The sequence below is a fragment of the Hibiscus syriacus genome, unplaced genomic scaffold (genome assembly GCF_006381635.1).
Source record: "Hibiscus syriacus cultivar Baekdansim isolate YM2019G1 unplaced genomic scaffold, ASM638163v2 tig00110450_pilon, whole genome shotgun sequence".
NCBI lineage: Eukaryota > Viridiplantae > Streptophyta > Magnoliopsida > Malvales > Malvaceae > Hibiscus > Hibiscus syriacus.
The window spans coordinates 5,937,503-5,960,616 of NW_024062743.1; the positions used below are offsets into that span (position 1 = coordinate 5,937,503).

General features: G+C 32.2%; 1 protein-coding gene and 2 pseudogenes across 1 annotated transcript; all 3 read left to right on the forward strand.

Moving 5' to 3' along the window:
* The first annotated feature begins 7,135 nt into the window (after positions 1 to 7,135).
* On the forward strand, positions 7,136 to 10,222 carry LOC120125995 (annotated as a pseudogene).
* Positions 10,223 to 11,682: 1,460 nt separating this feature from the next.
* LOC120126042 lies at positions 11,683 to 13,650 on the forward strand (annotated as a pseudogene).
* A 6,162-nt stretch (positions 13,651 to 19,812) lies between these two features.
* On the forward strand, positions 19,813 to 21,819 carry LOC120125945 (uncharacterized protein At2g34460, chloroplastic-like). The gene is made up of 5 exons (XM_039144261.1): positions 19,813 to 19,953; positions 20,054 to 20,266; positions 20,382 to 20,501; positions 21,198 to 21,470; positions 21,620 to 21,819. The coding sequence occupies exons 1-5, from the start codon at positions 19,846 to 19,848 to the stop codon at positions 21,782 to 21,784; spliced, it is 879 nt and encodes a 292-aa protein (XP_039000192.1). The 5' UTR covers positions 19,813 to 19,845; the 3' UTR covers positions 21,785 to 21,819.
* The last annotated feature ends 1,295 nt before the right edge of the window (positions 21,820 to 23,114 follow it).

Below are 23,114 nucleotides of genomic sequence, written 5' to 3' on the forward strand. Positions count from 1 at the left end.
CATGCTAAGTATATACTTAGTGAGGTAATCAATAGAAATATTCAAGGCAATGCAACACATAAATGTGAATAAGGATTAATATTCAACGCATTATGATTACTTTACCTTTAATTTCAATCATGCTACTAATATTAACGTGATATGAACCACATATAAAATTTCTTACCAGTATACTTGTCATTCATTCCAAAAGCTCCTAAGTTTATTCATATGTTTATCATTTATTAACCAATAAACCATAGCCTAATTCAAACCCTGAGAACCCTAGGTACATGAGTCAAACATATGCACTGTAGTGTTAATATGACACATAAGGTTATGCCAACCATACACACTAAGTTTCTTGGGTATACACTTTAGTGTTGAACCAAATATGACACATAAGGTCGTGCCCACCACCTGCACTAAGTGTCTTGGGTATACACGCTAGTGTTGCACTAAGTGTCTTGGGTATACACTCTAGTACTAAACTGAATATGACATATAAGGTCGTGCCTACCACCTGCACTAAGTGTCTTGGGTATACACTTCAGTGTTGCACTAAGTGTCTTGTGTATACACTTTAGTGCTAAAATGAATATGACATATAAGGTCGTGCCCATCACCTACACGAAGTGTCTTGGGTATACACTCTTGTTCTACACATAGCTTCTTAGGTATACACTCTAGTACTAATACGAATATCCAACCTTGCTGCTGAACTATATGACATGACAACTATGTGTTGTCCCTCAATTACTTACTTGGGCATATAGTCTATTTTTATTTCATCCATGACAATTTATATCAATATAATTTAGCATTGGGCAGTTCATACCCGAAATAACATCCATGACAATATATCATATATAAACTTAGTGATCAACGCATTTTATTTTTCAACTTTTTGACATATTTAAAACATGTCAAATATATGATACATGATATAAATATCATGCCAATATAAACAAGGTAGACTCATCGCAAGTCTTCCTAATGATGTTTAAAACATCCATGTATAATGTCATGCATGAATTGCACTCACTTTGACACTTTATATTCAAGTCAAAATATAAGCCTCACTAAGCTTTAATTTGGTCATTTGCTTTCGATTTGGTTCGATCCCAAAATTCATCACAATTTCATATTCTGGCAGTTTGCACTACCTTCAAAGAAATATTAATTTGTATTAATCTACACACTTAAAAAAGTATTTTGTTTATACTGGAAACTAGAAACCAATACGAATATAAACATATATGGCACTTATTCTAATTTAATTTGTACAATATAAAGTGAATTTTCAAAGTTGACTTACAAAAGTTGTTTTGAGCAGAATATGTTGCCCTGTGTTCTGACCCACCCTCGATTAAAAATTTATATCTTTTTGCATACTCCTTGAAATAAGTATACGTTTATTTTTAAACAAAACAATATTGATATACTAATCCAATGGTATAAAAATCATCATTGAATAATTTCTGTAGAATTTATTGTGATTTTCCAAATTTACTGTTCATATCACAAATCTAGGTAGATTTCACCAATTTGTATTTTCAGCTTATTCACTAATTTTATTATCTCACCAAATGCACATATACACATAAATCACAAAGTAACACAACATTAGGAGTCACTTATTACCATAGAAACCCTGTCACTGGCTCATCGCAATCCAATGTTTATTCGATAACATAAGTACAATTTCAATATGTACTAACCTGGTGTCCTTAGCTTGCACCCTTCCTTAGAAATTCACTTTTCATCCTTAAGCTTCTCCTTAGCTTTAATATTGTTTGATCTTGATTTCAATCCTAATATAAATGAAAACCATTTACAAAACATATACAAATCAAACCACATGTTAGAATCTTACTAACATAAGCACACATTAGAAAATAAATTCCTAAAAATCTTTTGATGCTTATTCGATACAAATTCCATGTCACAACGTAAATATTGAATTTAACACTTATAATTGACCATTCAAGTTCCTTTTTATCCAAATTTATCCAAACGTCACATAACATTTTCACTTAAATTTCCAATTTTTCCATATTTGTGATTTGATCCTCATCTTTTACCAACTTTCCAAAATGGCCCAATTTCACATTCTAACATCAATTTCAACACTCTAACATTAATTTCCAGCATAGTACATTAATTATTGAAAAATTACACATTGATCTCATAATTTTCCATAATTACCAAATAGGTCACCCAATTTTCACAAAATTACAAATTAGTCCAAACAACATTCGAAAACTTGTAGAACATTCCAAATATATTTTTTAAGCCCAAGGAAAATTTTCATATTTTTCCTTAATTTATTTCTCATGGTTGAATAGTATGGGGGTTAGGGTTTTATGGATTTTCACTTGATTCAAGCATGAAATCAACATCTATTCAACATTTCAAAACCTCCATAATCAAAACCCTAACTTAATTTAACCAAATCACCAATTTCCCTAAAACCTAGGGTTAGACTGAATTCAATCTAAGTATTCTAGGTGATTTTAATCATTAATCAAGCTTGGAAATGATTCTATAGCACCAATAACCTCAAAATCTATCATCAACTTATAAAACCCTAAAATTTAGGATCTAAGTACTCAAGCAAGATTAGAATGCAATGATGGTACCAAATGATAGAGCTCTTCGAATAGAACAATTTTCTATTTCACGCTTTAATCCAAAAACCAAAGGAATTTGCTTGAAAATGAAAAATAAATTTTCTTTTAACTTGTATGAAGCTCATGCCCAAAGAGGAGAAAGATGAACAAGTCTCATGAAACTTCTAGTTAATTTCATGTTAATTTGTCATTTTTAAGCTTAAATGAATTTTAATGGGAAATGACAATTTTACCATTAATAAAACTTGATAATTACATCCATACCAAGCCACATGTTACTTATCATCTATCCAAAGTCAAAGATGAACAAATTATTATGCCAACTTTGCTCATGCACTTTTCTAAAAATTTCAATCTTGTCATTTTCATCCAATGGTCCAAATTGAACATGGAAATAAATTCTCAAATCCAATGTTCTATATTATTATCCATCATTTTAAAATATGACTTTAACACTTCCTTGATTTTAACACAAATTTCAGATCTAAAATATGATTCTCATGAAAATTTCACTGTTAGGGGGTTGAATTCATTTATGGAATAAAATTTCTTTTTGGAAAAATTACCACTTTGGTCCTTTAACTTTACCAAATTGTATACTCTTGTCACTAAACTTTCAAAAATTATATTTTGGTTGTAACTAAAATTTTGGGGGTGTTACATAGTTGATCCTCTTACCAAAGGTTAAAGTCATAAGTTGGTTCTTGATTCGTCGATGAGGATGTGTTTAAAGCCCATTTGTTGAGGATTTCACGGTTGATACCCAATTTAGTTATCTAAGTTCAATGTGGTCAAACAAAGCCATGGAAACGATCATAATGTACATTTCTATTTTCCTATCCCTATGACGAACAATGTACACGCACAAGATAAGTTTAATTGCTCTTAATAAATTCATAGCCCAGACTTTGGGTGGTCTTAGTGATAAATACTTAATGAATTTACCAATTTTAGTTGAATATCTATTTTTAATAAGTTCAAAACCCAATGTTGAGTGGGTAGTCCTATTGCAAAAGATTAGATGAACTTATCGCTAGAGAGGATGAGTTTTATTAAAACTCTTAATGAATTCAAACCCAAAAGTTTGGGTGATCCTAGTGAGAATGACATTTTGAATTCATTGATTAAAGAGGTTGAGTATTTATTCTTAATGATTTCTTATCCCAAAGTTTGGGTGGTTCATTTAATATGAACTTAAAGAAATTCACCTTACCTATTATGAGGATAAGTTGTTATAAAAGCTCTTATTTATTTAATTGCCCAATTTCGGGTGTTTATATTGAGATAAACCTGATGAAATAACCTATGTATGTGAGAATGATTAGCCACATTTTATGAAAAGCGTTAGGTCATTTTTCTAGTACACTTACTATAATCCCGAGGAAAGATGGTTATATATACATTCATATATATACTTTGTAGACATATCAAGGACTTTGGTAGAAGAAGGGGTTAGTTGTCTGTTATGAGTTCACCCTGATCGTAAAAAAGTTCAAGATTCGTTCACTTATCTAAGAGAATAATTACTCATCATCACTACGTACTAGTTCTAGATACGTTCACTAGTGTTTAAGCAACCAATCTCATTATTGCTCTTGTAACGCCCCAAATCCCAGGTTATGAGTTTCAGGCTAACCACAAAGGGCCTCGAATAAACCACATAGCTTGTAGGAAGCCTTAACCTAAGTTTGAGTGAAATTGGGCTTGGATTGAGCCCAATTTGGCTTTTAAAAAGAGGTATTTTTGAATTGTGACCAAAGCTTGAAGGACCAAGGAAATAATTATACCAATTTTAGTTTTAAAGGTTGAATACCATTAAGAATGATGATCTCACATCTGCAACACCTCATATATCTTTTTCTTAATCCTTGTCTTCTTCTTCTATTCAAACTCCCCTTTAGCTTCTATTAGGATTTAAGAAAGGTAACAACTTGGAGGCCTATCAAGCTTAGTTTGAAATTCTAAAGTGAAAAAAAGTTGGAGAAAGCTCCAAGGCTAAGGGGAAGGAAAAACTTATACTTTGTTGAACTTTGGGTGTTTCCAACAACTTAGAATGCAAGGTAATTTCTAGCTCAACTCTATCACATGTAGATCTCTAGGTGTGTTTTGGTAGGTTACATGAGTTATGAAGCATGTTCATGGTAGATCTCAGAATTTAATGTTTTTAGCATGATAAAAGACTTATTATGACCCATTTTAACTTACATAAAACTTAACTAACGTTTGAGACCCTCAATAGGGCTTTTGGGTGAAATGGGAAGTCATTTTTGTGCACAAACAAGATATTTCTAGGCTTGAGTATTGGTACGGGAAGAACAATATCAATATTGTTCGTTAGATGGATTAAAACAATGGAGTTTTAGGCAAGAAGTATCAAATCCTTCATTGGATATCGATATTGGGGGTTGAGTATCGATACTCTCAGTAGGAGTATCGATACTAAATTCACTTAGTAGATTCCAGTAACAACTTTTGGTATCATTACTCATGGGAGTATCGATACTGGGGGTAAAGTATCGAAACTCCTAGTACAAGTATCGATACTGAGGTATTTTTTCAAAATATCGAAGCTTAATTTGGTATCGATACTCAAGACAATATCTATACCCTAGTATAGAAATATCGATACTCCATTTAGGAGTATTGATACTACCCTTCCTTCTTAGTTCATAATAGTCAGTTGGTATTTATACCCAGGGGTCAGTATCAATACCTAGAGGATAATATCGATAGTGATGGGCTTAGTATCAATACCCACGAATAATTTTGGATAAGAAATCCATTTGGTTAAAAGTTAGGTTTAAGGGCCCGACAATATCAGATCACCACGGAATAAACTACAAGTGAGAATAATAATTAAGTGCAATACAACTAGAAGCAAATACAACTGGAAGCAATAACAACTACGATAACATAAAACTAGCCTTGTTTGATGCTCGAGAAACAAACAGGGTACCTAAGTTTCTTTAGCATAATACGATCGTCTCAGTTGGATATATCTCAGTTAGTGTCAAGGCACTTTAGTTGCCGGCTAGGCGTATATGACTCAAGATTTGATGGAGTAAGTCAATCAAGTGTACGTTTATGATGCAATTCTAGATCTCACCTCAAATACCATAGGGTATTTTAAGAAGGCTAGAGGAGTGTGTGCTCTGAGATGTAGAACCCTCAGCCACATCATGATGCCTACTTCAACAGTTCATAACAACATTTTCTCATGTCTTCATACCTATGCCATTAGCATGCTTATTTAGTGAATGCATGTAGTACAATACAATTATTAGTGTGGCACTGAGCTCGTAAGCTCAGCGTTTAGAATATGTTTCTGTGTGTAGGTTCTCAGGATACCATTTGAGGAGCATTATCGTCACCATCAGTTCCAGATCAGTCGAGGCATCAAAGTACATCTTGAGTTATTCTTAGAGGGTATGCACTATATATAAACCCTTTGTATTCATTCGTAACTCTGTTTTGGATTTAAACTCAGTATTTATATTTTGGATGTTTTGGGAGCTCCCCATATTTGTAAACTAAGATTATTACGTTTTATTTTATATCTTTATGGATGGTTCTAAAATGATGCTTTACAATTGTTTTAAAAGAAAAAATTTGGGGTTATCTACTTCGGTGGTCTCATGCGACACTTTAATCCTTCGATCTTCGGGTCGGACTTGAATAAGGTGTTACAGGTCTTCTTGTGTTTTAACTTTAATGCTATCATTTTTTACGAAAGAATTCTTTCGCATTAGTAGAGGAATGTTGATAATACTCAAAATTAATAACATTTTTAATGCCGATGAATTTGGTTTAAATAACATTTTAATGCTGTTGAATGAAATGGTGTTTTTGCCTCACTATTTAGCTTATAAATAATGGGCATGTCTTCTTATTTTGTATCTTTAAAAAAGAAATTAGTGTTTGCTTTGAAACACTCTTTGGAACTTTTTCTTGAGTGTTGTTTTGAGTTGAAAAAAGAGTAGTACCACCAAAGTCCACTCCATATTTTGGGTGTATGAAATTTGGATAGCCGTGTTAACCTCGAGGGGCTATTCGTCCATTGTAGCGATTACACACATCGGACGAATTTGCTTTTAAGACATTGGTTAATACCATGACAGAGTTATCATTCTGATTGATTATTTTATTTAATATTTTCCAACCAATACTAATGCCTCATTTTACAACAGTTATATTTTGCAACAATTTATTATTATATTTTAATTTAAAAGGAAGTCAAAGTTCTATTCTAGATTTGTAGAGTTTGAGATATTTTTCGATAAAATAAACACCAAATTCGTGTTCAAGAGGCAAAAAATGAGTGAATTGAAAATTTTGAGATCTAATAGATAACGTAAATGAGCAAAACATTACATTTTTAATTTCAGTGATGAAAAGTGAAAAATTGTGGAGCACAATTGATCCTTTCAGTAGTTTACCCATATAAGTAAAAAGTTGGCATTTATTAATGGTCTATTTTTGTTTGGTTACCGGTGTCGCAAGAAATACCACGCTTTACGGAGGAAACGCAACGAAAGCAAGAAGCAAAGGCTCAAACCTTGGTAGAGTGAAATCAAAGACCAAGAAAGCATTGAAAATGGATGTGATAAAAACTCAACAAATATCGTCTCGACCTATAGAGAAGGCAATAGTTCACCCTTTGGTTCTTCTAAGCATCGTCGATAACTACAATCGCGTTGCGAAAGACACGCGCAAGCGCGTCGTCGGAGTCCTCCTCGGCTCTTCCTTCAAAGGCGCCGTTGACGTCACCAACAGCTATGCAGGTCTCCCTCTTATTCTTTGAATTTAGTTCTAGATCTAATTTGTTTTGTTTGCTTTAATAAATACTGTCTAGGGAAATCTTATGTTCTTTTCTTTTGCACGATTGCTAATTGAGATGTTGGTTGAGTTCTTATTGGTCTTTTAGAGTATTTTTAGGTTTCTAGGGTTATTTTAACTCCGAATGCCGGGTATGAATTGAGTGAGGCAGATTGTTTGGTGTTTTGACCTAAATTTCTCACCTTTTTGCTTGAATTTGTGGAACGGAAGGCAAAGAATGTATGTTAGTGAAGATTATGCAATTAAAGTAGTATTTGAAGAAATATCTTGATTGGAGTTAGGGGTGAGCAAAACCGACTAAAAAAATCGATCTTTCCTATTCGATTTGACTCAAAAAAACTCAACTCGAGTTCGAAAAAATTTTAAATTTAAGTCGAGTTATAAAATAGAACTCGAATAACTCGAAATATTTAGTAATCAGTGGATTGGTTTTCAAGTTTGAGTTGAGTCGCTCGACTCTTTATGATATATGTATATCGAAAAAAATATGAAGAAATATATATGCATTGTATATTGTTATTGAAAATCGTTTAAATTGGTATAAAATATTATCATTATATTATAAATATTTACATTTAAATTTGAACAGAAACTCGAACAACTCGGCTCGACTCGAAAAAAATTCAAATTAAGTTTGAGTTGTAAAATAAGACTCGTAAACTCAAATAACTCGAAATTTTTTACTTGACTCGACTTGATTGGATCGAACGCTCACCCTTACCTTGATCCTCGTTATCTTTTTTGACAATATAATTTCTTATTATTGAGCTTATGTTACACTTGACTGGCTTTTATTAGTTTTATTGTGTTTAAAGAGTTGGATGTTGAATTTTCAGTTCCTTTTGAGGAAGATGAGAAGGACCCGAGTATATGGTTCCTTGACCACAACTACCATGAATCGATGTTTTCGATGTTCAAGAGGATTAATGGTAATTAGTTTCTCAACTTTTAGACTAAAGATGATACTACTTTCAGTTTGTTTATTTATTCTCTCTCCTTTGTTGTTTTCTCTATGAGAATTTATGTTCTCTATCTCTGGATTTGAGTAAATAATTGTTGTAGCGAAGGAGCATGTTGTTGGTTGGTATAGTACTGGGCCAAAACTACGGGAAAATGATCTAGCATTCACAGATTATTTCACAAGTAAGATTCTATTAATCTTCATTTCTTTTACTGTTTTTAACTTCATTTTGGAGTCCGAACTTTTAACCAAGCGCTTTTGGTGTTGCAGCTATGTCCCAAATCCTGTCTTGGTCATTATTGATGTCCAACCTAAGGAGTTGGGGATCCCCAGCAAGGCCTACTATGATGTTGAAGAGGTTAAGGAGGTAAAAACAATTTTTGTATGCATCATTTTATATTTATGGGGATGGAGAAAGAGCTTGTGTGTTGAGGTGGACAGGCAGTCCTCCTGATGCTAAGTGGGACTGCAACTAGCAATGATCTTTTGCAAGAAGCTTTCACCTTTTGTTCGTATTTGTGGAGCTTTTGAACTAATATGCTGGTAACGATGCAGAATGTCACTCAAAAGAGCCAAAAGATTTTCGTTCATGTTCCTTCCGAAATTGCTGCTCACGAAGTTGAGGAGATTGGTATGTCAGTAGATGAATTCTATATCTTCTCTTAAAGTCGCCCTTTTCGATTAAGATTCTAGTTGATTGGATTTGAGCACTAATTTTCTTATACTATAACTCCCTTCTCACCCACAATCAGGCGTGGAACACTTGCTAAGGGATGTAAAAGATACAACCATTAGTACACTTGCAACTGAGGTGACACCCCCCCTCCCAAAAAAAAATCTTTATTTAATTTTCAATTCCAATTAGTAATAAAGCTTTTACTTTTCTGGAAAACTTTAACAAAGGGATTATATTTTAACCTTGATTGTAATGATAGGTAACTGGAAAACTCACAGCTTTGAAGGGTTTGGATGCGAGGTTAAGAGAGATACGGTCTTACCTTGATCTTGTTATTGATGAGAAGCTTCCACTGAATCATGAAATACTGTATCACTGACAGGTACCCTACTTGAAAGCAAAGTTAAAAAGTTGTAGTTACGAAGATTGCATATATCTGGTCCCATGAAGTTATCTACCTGATTTATCTGGAATATAGACAACAGTATATAAATTTAAGCCTATTTGGGTTGGTTAATGTCTGACTTACTAGTGTTATTGATTCTCCATGTTTAAACTGCAGGATGTGTTCAACTTGCTGCCAAACCTAAACGTAAATGAACTAATCAAGGCTTTTGCAGGTAATACAAAATCAACCACGCATATCTCAGAAAATCACTGAACATGCATGCGCATGTTCTTTTGGATTTGAAGAGTATGTATTAACTTTTGAAATTCATTGATCCACTATTTTGCAGTGAAAACAAATGATATGATGTTGGTTATTTATCTGTCGTCTCTCATCCGAAATGTTGTTGCACTCCATAACTTGATCAATAACAAGGCGAGAAACTTGCTCCCGATTTTCCCTCCTACATTTAAACCAGGCTGAAGCTTGTATATTGTGTTTTGACTGCCAATTTCATTTGTTTTTTCAGATGCTAAACAAAGAACATGAGAAAGCAGAGGATGCTAAGCCAGCAACTATTGCAGCTGCCAGTTGAAGGTGAATATCTTCTTAATATTACTTTGGAGTTGTAATCATGACAAAAGCTCGAGCATAGGGTGCTATTAACTTTCATAGGATCCTCATTCTTGAGATTTTGTATCTTCATAACTCAATCAGGGATATTAGTAGGCTCCAGAATTGAGAATTTTCATTCTCTTTGTTTCTCTCACAACTATAGACTGTATTAATGAAGTGCATCATTATAATTATGTTGAATCAATCATTATGTTGTATCTTTATTGGGTTAACTATCATAACCATTATTTTCCTTTCGTATTTTGGTCACTGACATTATCAGTTTATTAAATTTTAGCCACTTACGTTATAGATTGTTATATTGTTGTTATATTTTGGTAACTAAATCTTTAACTCTGGCTAGTTTGGTTTGGTATGATGTGGTATGTTACAAAAGGGGTTAGTTTTTAATTTGACCTTTGAATTTTAGATAGAATACTAATATGGCCTTGTTAAATAAACTATCATTTTGACCCCTAAACTTAAGATAAAATATCAATTCAACCCTTGAATTCAACTAAAATCTTTTGTTGGCGGTTGTCACTCACCATTGTCGTTGATAATCATCGACTGCCATTGACAGTTCTCTTCAATGATAGTTGGATCCTAAAATCTACAGTTTATTCCATTTTGGCCCCTTGAATGCAAATATGATATTTGTTTTACTAAAAAATGTCATAGACTCAACAAATCTAACTTAAAAGCCTTCGACTTCTTTAAAAGTAAACCATAATGATAAATTTATCATTAATATTCATTAAAAAATAAGAACATCAAACAACTAAATCTATATCATAATCAAATCTACAAACTTTTGTTTATAATATTGTTATATTATAAATATTTAAAATGTAATAAATTTGTTTGTTGTATATAAATAAATATTTTATTAATTATAAACAAAACAAAATAAAACAATTATGATTCTATAAATCTTATGAAATTATTATTTCATTTTACTATGTTTTTATAATATTATTAATATTAAAATAAATTAATAAAAAATCAAGATTAATTTAGTTATCGATTTTAGGAGGAGCTAAACTTATAAAATCTAGGGGATGAAAATAGATTATTAATGAAAAATTTAAAATATATGATAATTTTAAAAAAATTTAGAAGACGACTATCACAGCTGCCTCCTTTGGTCCATCATCCCTGTAGGTGTGTAAAAAAAGGCTTGAATGTTGAAACACAGAAAACCGAACATAGCCGCAAAGATCCTTTCTTTTGCGATAGGCAATGGCAAATTGGCATTAATTCCCTTTCCTATGAAGGTGTGCCCACCGGCACAAGCTTATGGCCATTTATCATCTTCTACATATCTCAGTTAATTGCACCAATCATGAAAACGACACCCGCTTCAATCTCACCAACAATTTAACGCTGCCGGATCGAACTGTGTGCCGAAAGTTGCCCCAAAAAATGAATGTCAACCAGGATAAAGACTTGCCTCCTGGGTTTCACTTCTTAAACAAAAGTTCACTATGAAACAAATGTGAGAATCCAAACTTCATTGCTTCATTAATCTTTTAAGTTTTGAGTATCATACTGTTCCTATTGTTCATTGAATCCTTGGGGTTTAAGAATTCTAATGGAAGAAAAAGATATCTGTATGAACGATGGAACGACTGACTTCCGAAACAAACCGGCCATCAAGAACAAGACCGGGACATGGAAAGCATGCCCTTACACCCTAGGTATTGTATATCCCAAGTGCATATTATTTGTCTGATATAAGTTATGTATATGCTCCATTGTCTGGTTTAATGATCCTTGAGGAACATTTGATGCACAGGAAATGAATGCTGTGAAAGTTTGGCTTACTATGGGATCAACACAAACCTGGTTAACTATTTGAAGTTTCAGCTCAATCAACGAAATGTTGCAGCCGTTAGTAATGTCATGAATTGGTCGGGAACGTGCTATGTCATGCTGTTAATCGGAGCATTCCTCGCCGATGCATATTTGGGACGATACTGGACGATCGCTAGTTTCTCCATGATCTATGTTTTTGTAAGTTCAATTTGGTTATATATTGGTTGGTAGTACCATTCTGATTGATCAGATTTTATTTATGTTGTGTAACTCCGTTGCAGGGCATGACAATACTAACATTGTCTGCATCTATTCACGCCTAAAACCGACATGCGACTAGAACAAAGTTTGCCATCCTACAGGACTGCAAACTGGTGTGTGTTTTCTAGGGCTATACTTGATAGCCCTTGGTACTGGAGGGATTAAGCCGTGTTTCGTCCTTTGGTGCCGATCAGTTTGACAATTCCGACGAGACTGAAAAGAAAAAGAAGAGTTCATTCTTCCATTGGTGCTCTTGTCGATTAACATTGGTGCCCTTGTCGATTCTTCGGTTCTCGTCTGGATACAAACCAACGTAGGATGGGCTTGGGGGTTTGGCATTCCGGCAGTTGCTATGGCTATTGCTGTTGCAAGTTTCTTTTCGGGTACATAGGAGGGAGTCCTCTTGCTCGAATCTGCCAAGTTATTGTTGCTTCCATCAGGAAAGTTTGAGTAGAAGTACCAGATGACAAGTCACTTTTATACGAGACGACAGATGAGGAATCTACAGTCAGAGGAAGCCGAAAGCTTGATCATACAAAGCAGTTGAGGTACATAAAACAATCATAGAATTAACAGAATAAGATTCAACACACCGTTCTAATTTCACTAATTGCTTTCATAATGTATGCACCATAGCTTCTTTGACAAGGCAGCTGTGGTATCGCCATATGATCAAATCAAAGGCTCTATAAATCCATGGAGCCTTTGCACTGTGACCCAAGTTGAAGAACTTAAATCCATCATAAGATTACTTCCTATATGGGCAACAGGCATTATATTCTCAACTGTATACAGTCAAATGGGCACGTTACTTGTGCTTCAAGGCAACACCATGGACCTTCACATGGGAGGATCATTTGAGATACCTTCAGCTTCGTTGTCTCTCTTCGATATGATCAGCGTCATATTCTGGGTTCCGGTTTACGATTGTCTCATCATTCCATTAGCACGAAAGTTCATAGGCCATAAAAACGGATTCACTCAACTTCAACGTATCACAATCGGCCTCCTCATCTTGATCTTAACCATGGTCTCTGCAGGAACGTTGGATCTCATCAGATTCCGAGAAGTGAAGAAGCATAACTACTAAGAAGTGAAGCAGCATAACTACTAAGAAGTGAAGCATATGCCGATGTCGATCTTTTTGCAGGTTCCACAATACTTCATAATAGGGTGTGCTGAAGTTTATACGTTCATTGGGCAATTGGAGTTGTTTTATGAAGAAGCGCCAGATGCCATGAGAAGCCTGTGCTCTGCTCTTTCGCTTTCAACAGCTGCTTTAGGGAACTATTTGAGCACATTCCTTGTTAATATAGTGGCAGATTTAAGCACCAGGGATGGTAACCCTGGGTGGATACCAGATAACTTGAACTATGGCCATCTTCATTATTTTTTCTGGCTTTTGGCAGCGTTGAGTCTGCTCAATATGGGAGTTTATCTCATGGTTGCAAGGTGGTATTCTTACAAGAAGACGGTTGCATAATCAAGGGCTTCTTTATTTTGGATTTGCATTATTTAAGGTTCATTCATTTTAGATTTTCTAGTTTTTTAAGAATTAAATTATTAAAACTAGATCCTTCTTGAAATCAAATCGATTATATTTATGTTTTTTTAATAATAAAATATCATTTTGGTCTGAGTTAATTGAAACTATTTTTTTTTTTGAGTTGGTATGAGACTTATCAACACATTTATCTCAATTGAAACTATTTATTTTTTTAATGTGCTGTTATGAATGCGTTCGTAATTCTGACCTTAAAATAGATGTGTGATTGAACCCATCAAGCGGTCTCGGTGACTAAAAGGAGTGTTGTACTCCTAGAGGTTTTGGATTCGAGCTTCTGGATCTGCAGGATATATGTGTTGTTAACGACTAAAAAAGATTATGATAAAATATTATTTTGTAATCATCTCAGACTATTTAGTTTTGAAGCAAACCTCTTCGATTTTGATACTGAATTCCAGAATACTTATCTGGTTTCGAATCTTGACTCTTAATTTTAAAATTAGAGGGTCTGGTTTGAACACCGCCCCCATGGTTTTGAAACCATTGTGGTGGTGCAAATTAAAATTTTTAGAAATTTGATTCTCGTGCTTATTTTTTCACATTTTCAAACAAGACCCCACCCAAACTTTTGAGTTACAATATTTGTGTTTTGAACAATAGAAGTTGGTCAGTTTAACAATTGTTGCAATACCTTCCAACAATCGCTAGAAGTTGAATAAATTACAATCTTCACGAAATTAGTGAGTTAGTCCTTGCACTATTTAAAAATTATAATTTAATCTATCAGAATATTATTGATCATTTGACTTGTATATTTTGATTTAATTGTCTTATTTCTTTTGCATCTTTAAATGCTAAATAATTATATAGTATTTAGAGGGATTTCAACCCTAGTTTTCTCTCCTTTTTTAGCATCGTTAGTATTTTTTTTATTGGCGACAACATTAGTCTTAATGTTGGTTGCTAATCATCGATATTCATTGCTTTTATTTTATTTTATCTTATCATGTTGTATCTTTTTTTAACTTTTAATAACTCTACCTTTATAGGACATTTTCGATTGTTTGGCCGTTATCTTCATTTATTTTCCCCCAAGGTTGAATTTGACATCGTCACGACTTATTAGGATGACTCTTATTTGCTATCATGTTGACCTTCCTTGCTTTAGACCATTAGATTGAATTTTAATTCGAGATTTGCATTCGTGGATAGTTTTCTCATGTCACTTGATTTTTATTTGTGGTTTGTTGGTGGTCTTTCAATAGCTTGATCATCTTTTGTGGTTCATTTGTCAAGCAGTTAGATCTATTCGTATCTACCTTTTATTCGAGTTTATTTGGTTAGATTTTTAACCTTTTTCTTGTATGATCCTTGTGTGATCTCAAATAACTAATTTATTGTGTTAATAATTATAGGAAAATGTCTTTATTACGTATTTTAGTTACGGTTATAATTGTAAACTTTCTTTACAATTTATTTATTTTTTAATTTTAATAAAACTGGCGAGTTTTATATTGTAAAAAATGTTAAATAATTATGAATGGTTTAGATTGATTTTAGTGCTTCTTTAAACTACAACTTACTCCAAATGTAGTTTCTCTTGTTCGTGTGGAGCTTCCTGATCGAGTAAAGAATGTATATCTTAATATTTTTGCTAAAGAATTATAGATTTATCCCTAAAATTTAATGATTTTACATAAAGGCCCTCGCCTCCTCATGTTGACTCACGAATATTTGACTTGTGATTTAGTTTAATTATAACAACATTTTCAAATGATTTTTGCATGAACTAAGAGTTTCAGTAAAATTTTAATTTAGTCTACGTCTTGCACCGATCTCAGATGTAACGTCTCATGTACGTAGAATTATCAAACTGAGCAATGGTGTTACAATTAAAGTATGCAAGTCACAAACATATATTTTTATATTTACTTAAGATTATGATAACTATATTTTGAACTTCATTTCTGTATTTAATTTTTAAATGAATTTAAAATCTTAATTCATATTGGGTTCAATCAAATGTGATGTTAGTCTAAATTAAAACATCTATGTCTTTGCTCGGGTGTAACACCCTCTTCCCGTATCCATCATCAAATTCAAGTAAGAGATATTACATGCTACTCACGAAATATTTCTTATAAAAATTCATTAAAAATTTATTTCTTTTAAACTATTATTGCTGAACAATAAATCATAATTCATTTAATCGTATAAAACACAATTCTAATTGTTTGAGATTCAAATTAAGTTCATTATCAGCCAACAACTTAGCAGTTCATAACTACAAAGTGTAACTAATATAACTGCTTAAAAACTATTTAAACTAAAATTCATTCAAATACAAGTCTAAACTAATTTTAACATATTGTTAACCTACAATTCATTTTTATTTAATAACTAAACATACATTAATAGACTATTTATCCAACTCTCTAACCAATATCCATTATTACAAACATAAGCTACCTTATAACTTATTACAACTATGTTTGAGTAAAGTTTATACTAAATACTAATAATATATGCATGTCAACTAGTAAAATCGAATAAATCATATGGATGTCATTACTGATACTGTAGGCCTGTTTCTCGATAGGTAAGATGACAAACACTCCTTACTCTGGTCTTTCTTCTTTACCTACACATGAAAATATCACATGTTAAGTATAAACTTAGTGATACATAATCAATAATACAGAGTATAACTTATCGATGATATAAAAAAAATCATATAATGAAAATATAAAACATATAATATGAATATATAAGATAAATTTATGCCAAAGTCATTTGAATTAAAGATACCTAAAATCATTCATTCATACATAAAATATTTCATACTAAATCAATTATGATAAATTTTAAGTTCAATTTTCTCACTTATTTTCATATCTTGTACTTTTTAAAATTTCTTTATGTCACAGCCTAAGGTATATAAATGAGAATGCAAGATATGCGAGTGCACTAATAATTTACTTTTAGTGACAATCACTTGTACAAGATACCAACATCATTGTATCAATATACCAATAGTCGGGAATATCATAGTACCATCGTCATTCTACTCTATATTATATCCTAAGAGTACAATAGTATCATCAACACTCTACTATGTACTCAACGCAACTACTAATACTTTATGGCATGTCAACTATACCAAGAACTCTCAATGTACGTACAATGGACATTCCCATTAATTATCGCATGTTCTTCAATTATCAAAGATAACAATTTATCGAACATTTTATACAACAACACAATGGGCAATTCATATCATAGATATACTTCATTTTTACATAATATGAATATATCTTGAAAACATCATTAATCACTTACCTTTTTAATATATAATCAACATGTCTATCATGTGATAAATATCAGAACTATCATGTTAATATATTAGAGTTGACTCATCTCACGCCTTTAAAATGACATATAACATAAATATAACATAAGATGTATGATTTACCACTTATCTTTCGATTATGGCACCTTGCGTTACTCTTAAAGAACTATTATTTTGTATTATTCTACAAGTTGAAATTATATATTCGTTTATTCCACTAGAAACTAAATTCAAATATAGATCTAACCATATAAAGCAATCATTCTAGTTCAATTTGTACAATTTATAGTGAGCTTTCTAATCCAATTTACATAATTTGTTTTGAGCAGAACTTGTTGTCTTTTTTTTCCTGACCTATCATCTGTCAAAATTTCAGATCTTTTAGCATATACACCAAAATCTGTCTCTATTTGTTTTAAACAAAATTATATTAACATACAATTTCAACGATTTAAAAATCACCTTCTAATCATTTTTATAGAATTTTTGGTGATTTTCTAAATATATTGTCCATATCATAAAATCTAGCCAGATTTTATTATTTGACATCTTTAGCTTATTCACTAATTCTATTATTCTTCTAAATACAATTTTAACCTAAATGCATGAATCACGAAGTCACATAATATTTAAGGATCACTTCTTATCATAGTAACTCAGTCATTGACTCATAGCAAGTCAAAGTTTACATTTAACATAAATACACCATAAACATGCACCCACCTCGACATTTTAAATATCAACCAGAATAGGATCTTCCCGAAAACTTTATAAGTGTTCTCTTTTTTTCCTTTGTTATTCACTTTACCTCGATTGAATTTGGATTGTTCACACATATCAATACATAGACAACTAAAATCAAAGATATGTTAGAATTTATTCTGATCGTGCGTACAAATATAAATAATTTTTGAAAAATTCTTTCGATGCTCAATCAGAACTAATTACACTTAATAGGATCCAAAATTTTAATTTCTCTGTCTTAGGGTTTCAATGATCAAATAATGGGTTTTCACATTTCAACCCCAAATTTAATAATTTTACCATCAAAATGAAGCTTGAGTGATGACAAGCAATATAAACATTTCAATTTCATTGAAATCCTAAATCCCTAATTGAAAACCCTAAAAGATGAATATATCATGGCGTGTTCACATTTGATATTTTTACTTCAAACAACATTCTAAAGCTTGTAAAACATTTAATCCTCCATGATAAACATCAAAACATGCTTGAATAGTTTTCTCCAATTTTTATTCATTATGGCCGAATATAGTATATCAACTTATACATGAAATTCATATTAATTCAAGCATGGAAAAGACTATATAATCATCTAGTTCTTCAAAATCAAGCCTTAATTAAATGAAATTCATAAACCCTAAACTTTCTTACATTAAATTCCATAGCATATGCCAATCAAAACCATGAATTAATGGTACCAAGTTCAAGAGAATATAGTGGAGAGAAAAAATTGAATTTCATGTGTAAACCTTAAATCTAAACTAAAAAATTTGAAAATCACTTTGAAACTTACCTCGGCTTTTTCAGGAGTATCACGGCAGCTGCAGGGAATTACAAGAACCTTCTTGAATTACTATTTCGTTTATTTTAGTCCTTGTTGACTTATATAACCTAAATTAAATTCATTTTTATGAAAAATAATCATTTTACCCTTGAAATCCAATCCTCCTAATATATGCTACATGCCAAAATATTCATCCAAGGACTAATATTAATACATGGAGTTATTAGTTACCAATTTTGCCATTGTAAAATTTTATAATTATAATCCTACCATTTTTTATCAAACAACTTAAATTTAATATGAAAAATCAACTTAAATTTAATGGTCCATATTAAATCTTATTATCTCCTAATAAAATATTTTGAATTTTTTATTCGATCTTGTTATCCGAATTTTTTTCTCGAACTTTAACACTTAATAGCTTTTAACATAAAATTCGTACAAAAAAAAAAGATTAATATCAATACGTTATTCTAAGGGTAAACTATTCATTCACCGTATAAAATACCTATTATAGGAAAGTTATCATATGGTCCCTAAACCATTATCAAATTTATATTTTGGTGAACAAACTTTCAAGTTATTTATTTTAATCATTAACTGAAATTTTGGGGTAATACATCGGGAGTCAAAATACTCTGATAACCAAGATAATCTCTCTCTATTTGAACTTTAGACAACATTATAATCATTATGAATTGTTTGCTCAGGATAATTCTATAGGTTACGAACATGCTTAGATTACCAACTAATATAAGTTGTTTTCTGTATTATAATCAATCTTATAATACAATTTACATTCAGTTAAATCACATGTAATCAGTGAGTCGATATTTATTTATCATTTTATCGTTTTTGCAAGTAATATCAAGTTTGAAGATAATGTGCCCAACAAAATACATAAATAGTATACATGCAATATTTAATTTCAGTTCATATAGTTCAATAATTACATAGCTCACCTCACCTAAGATATCAAACTCCATCATTTACTTGATTATTGTCTAATTTAACAGGATAGAAATGTTACGTAAGCTTAGTTCTGGGGATATATTGGAAATTAAAGTGTTTTTTAGTAATTTTTTGGGGGCAGAATCTAAATAAATAAATATCTTTTAGTGACCAAAATGAGAAAGAATCAAAATTACACACTCCTACTAAAAGCAAAGTAAAAAGAGAACTTGCCAGATGGCGAAACCAAAACTCTCCATCTAGGCAAAGATGAGAAAACATAAATTGTGGCAAATGTGGCCTCAGTCGCCATCTCTCTTTAATTTTCACTTGAAACATATCAATGGCCACTCTCTTTCTCAGAAACTCTCCATTTCCTCAGCTCTACTTTCCCAAATCTTTCCCTTCATTTCCCTCCACCATTAGAATCAGGCCTCTAACTTCTGCAAAGGTAACCCATAACCCATATCAAGCTTCATCTTTTTTTTTCTTTTTCTTTTTTTTTGTTTAAATCAATTTGTTCTTGCATTTTCTTTTAATCGCTTTTTTAGATCGGCGGAAGTGTAACAACAGAGCAATTTTATGAAAGAAAAGAGGCAGACGTGGATGTAAAGAAGAAAATATTTGTGGCAGGAGCAACGGGAAATACTGGGAAAAGGGTTGTTGAACAGCTACTTTCAAAGGGATTTTCAGTCAAAGCTGGGGTTCGTGATTTGGAAAAGGCTAAAACTTCGCTTTCAACCGACAAATCTTCTCTTCAAATTGTTAGTTTTCTGTCTTGTTCTTCAAAATTTCATGAATTGAAATACAATACAATACAACTTCGACTTTATTTATTTATTTATTTATTTTTTGAAATGTGAATGGTTGGATTTTTAGGTGCAAGCAGATGTAACTGAGAGTTCAACGAAGCTAGCAGAAGCGATTGGTGATGATTCAGATGCTGTAATATGTGCCACTGGATTTCGACCAGGATGGGACTTGACTGCACCATGGAGGGTCAGATTTCTTTCAACTTAGAAAAATTATGCAGAGAACTTCGAAAATTTGAATATATACGTATCCGATACTTGTACTCAAGTTAGAATAACTAGTTAACATATATCCACATCCATATCCATATCCATATCCCTACTGCTTCCTTTCTGTTTTCTTTTCCAAATTTCGAGCTTTAAAATGGAGTTGCATAATGATTCTTTTGTTTGTTGAATGTTGTTCATAACATCCGTGTATCACATATGATTTCTTTCATGCATTGAAGCACTCACCTATTTAGATGCTGTGGTGAATTAACACCTTGGCTTGTTTTGTTCTAGCCATAGAGTTGCATTAATGTTTTCCGAGTTTAGATTAATCAAGTTCACTGGAACCATATCTTCCGTAGGTCCTCAAGCTTGTATTCTGATGATTTCTCTAAGCTTGAGTATGTTGTATGCATTTAGGGAGCATCAGAGTTAGGTCTTTGGGGTGCAGCCTTTGACCGCTTTCTTCCATTTTTCAGCTGCTAAGAACGCCCACAGATTTCATGTATGTGCAGTCAATGATCAGTTATGATTCTATTATGTATTTCCATTTGATTGTCCCAATCAGTATCTCAATCCATGTTTCCTCTTACTGCCTAATAGTGTTATAAATCGCATGACTTTGTGTTGACATCCTTTGTTTTGATTTTGTAAGTTCTATTATGTTGTGCAGGTTGATAACTTTGGCACAGTAAACCTCGTTGAAGCATGCCGAAAACTCGGCGTGAACCGATTCATTCTTATCAGCTCGATATTGGTCAATGGAGCTGCAATGGGACAGCTTTTTAATCCCGCTTATATCTTTCTCAATGTTTTTGGACTGACCTTGGTAGCTAAACTTCAGGCTGAGCAGCATATCAGGAAATCAGGGATTAACTACACAATCATAAGGCCTGGCGGGTTGAGAAATGATCCGCCAACAGGAAATGTTGTTTTGGAACCAGAGGTAAAGCGCATATTCCATGAGATTTTCCGATTTTGTTTTTGACTTCTTTTCATCTTTCCTCGCGTAGGATAACATTCCATCTTTGCTGTGACTCTTCTTTTCTTCAAATATTTCTTTGTTTGATAACATTTTTTTTGCTTTTTATTTAGGATACGCTTTATGAAGGGACCATATCCAGAGACCAAGTTGCAGAGGTTGCTGTTGAGTGTTTAGTTCATCCAGAATCATATTTCAAAGTTGTGGAGATTGTTTCTCGCGTTGATGCTCCTAAGCGTTCTTACAAGGATCTTTTTGGTTCCATAAAGCAAAGTTGACATTTACATTCATTCTTACCCTATGGAGTACAGCCCTGTAATAATGTAAGATTATGATATGCATGCACACATTTGCATTCGTATTTTTGAGAAGTTTACTGTGTGACGAAATTGGGAGATTCTGAGATCGAGTTTATTCATTGAGTGAGAACAATTATATTGTTCTCTATAAGTTCGAGTAGCTGCGTCTCCAAGATCTGTAAGGCATATATATGTTGTCAATAAACTAAGAAACATTGTGAACATACATTACTTTATAATTATTCCACATTATTAAAAAAAATTTGAAAACACGCTAGCATTGGAGTTTAGAGTTTGAATTAAAAAGAAATTTTCAACATATATTACTCTTTATATATTTTATTGTTTTTTTTTACTTTTTGAATTAATTATTTTTTTAAAAAAATTAACTGGCCTTAATGACCTTATAAAAAAGTAAATTACACAAATAGTCCCCCTAATTATGGGTGCTATTTTGTTGAGTCTCTTCGCTATTGAAAGTTATAAAATGATTAATTGATTATATAATATTATTTTTTTGAGTTCCTTGACTATTAAAAGTTATAAAATGGACAACCAACTTTTGGGATTGTCTCCGGAAAGACGGGTTAATATACGGCTAATATACGGCGTTACTGGATACATTATAATATATTTACAATATTCGGTTTAGCGTTACCGGAAATGTTGAGTAATAATAATGTAGTAGGTCTAAATCATGAAGAAATATTAAAAAAATTGGCAACCGGTAAACTTAGCTTGTCGGTTTGTGTCGATACAAATGAAAATTGGATCGCTCCATAGCAATATTACAAGTACAAATATGACAAAACCGGTCACAAAATGACAAAACCGGTAAAACGCTACCAGATATGTGTCGAGTGTCGATAATTTAATATAAGTATCGAAACTTTCTGAATTTAAAAGAGAAGTTATAGCGCCTATAAAGTGTCGATACTTTAAAAAAAATATATCGATCCACAACAATATAACAGGTAAAAATATGATAAAATTGGTCTAAAAAATGACAAAACTGGAAAAAGTTACCGGATATATTGAAAGTGTCGATAATTTAATATTAGCATCGACACTTTCTGAATTTAAAAGAGAAGAAGTTATAGCGCCTAAAAAGTGTCGATACTTTATGAAAATGTATCGATCCTTACCAATATAACATGTAAAAATATGATAAAACAGGTCTCAAAAATGACAAAACCGGAAAAAGTTACCAGATATGTTAAAAGTATCGATAATTTAATATAAGTATCGACACTTTCTGAATTTAAAAGAGAAAAAGTTATTGCGCTTAAAAAGTGTCGACACTTTATAA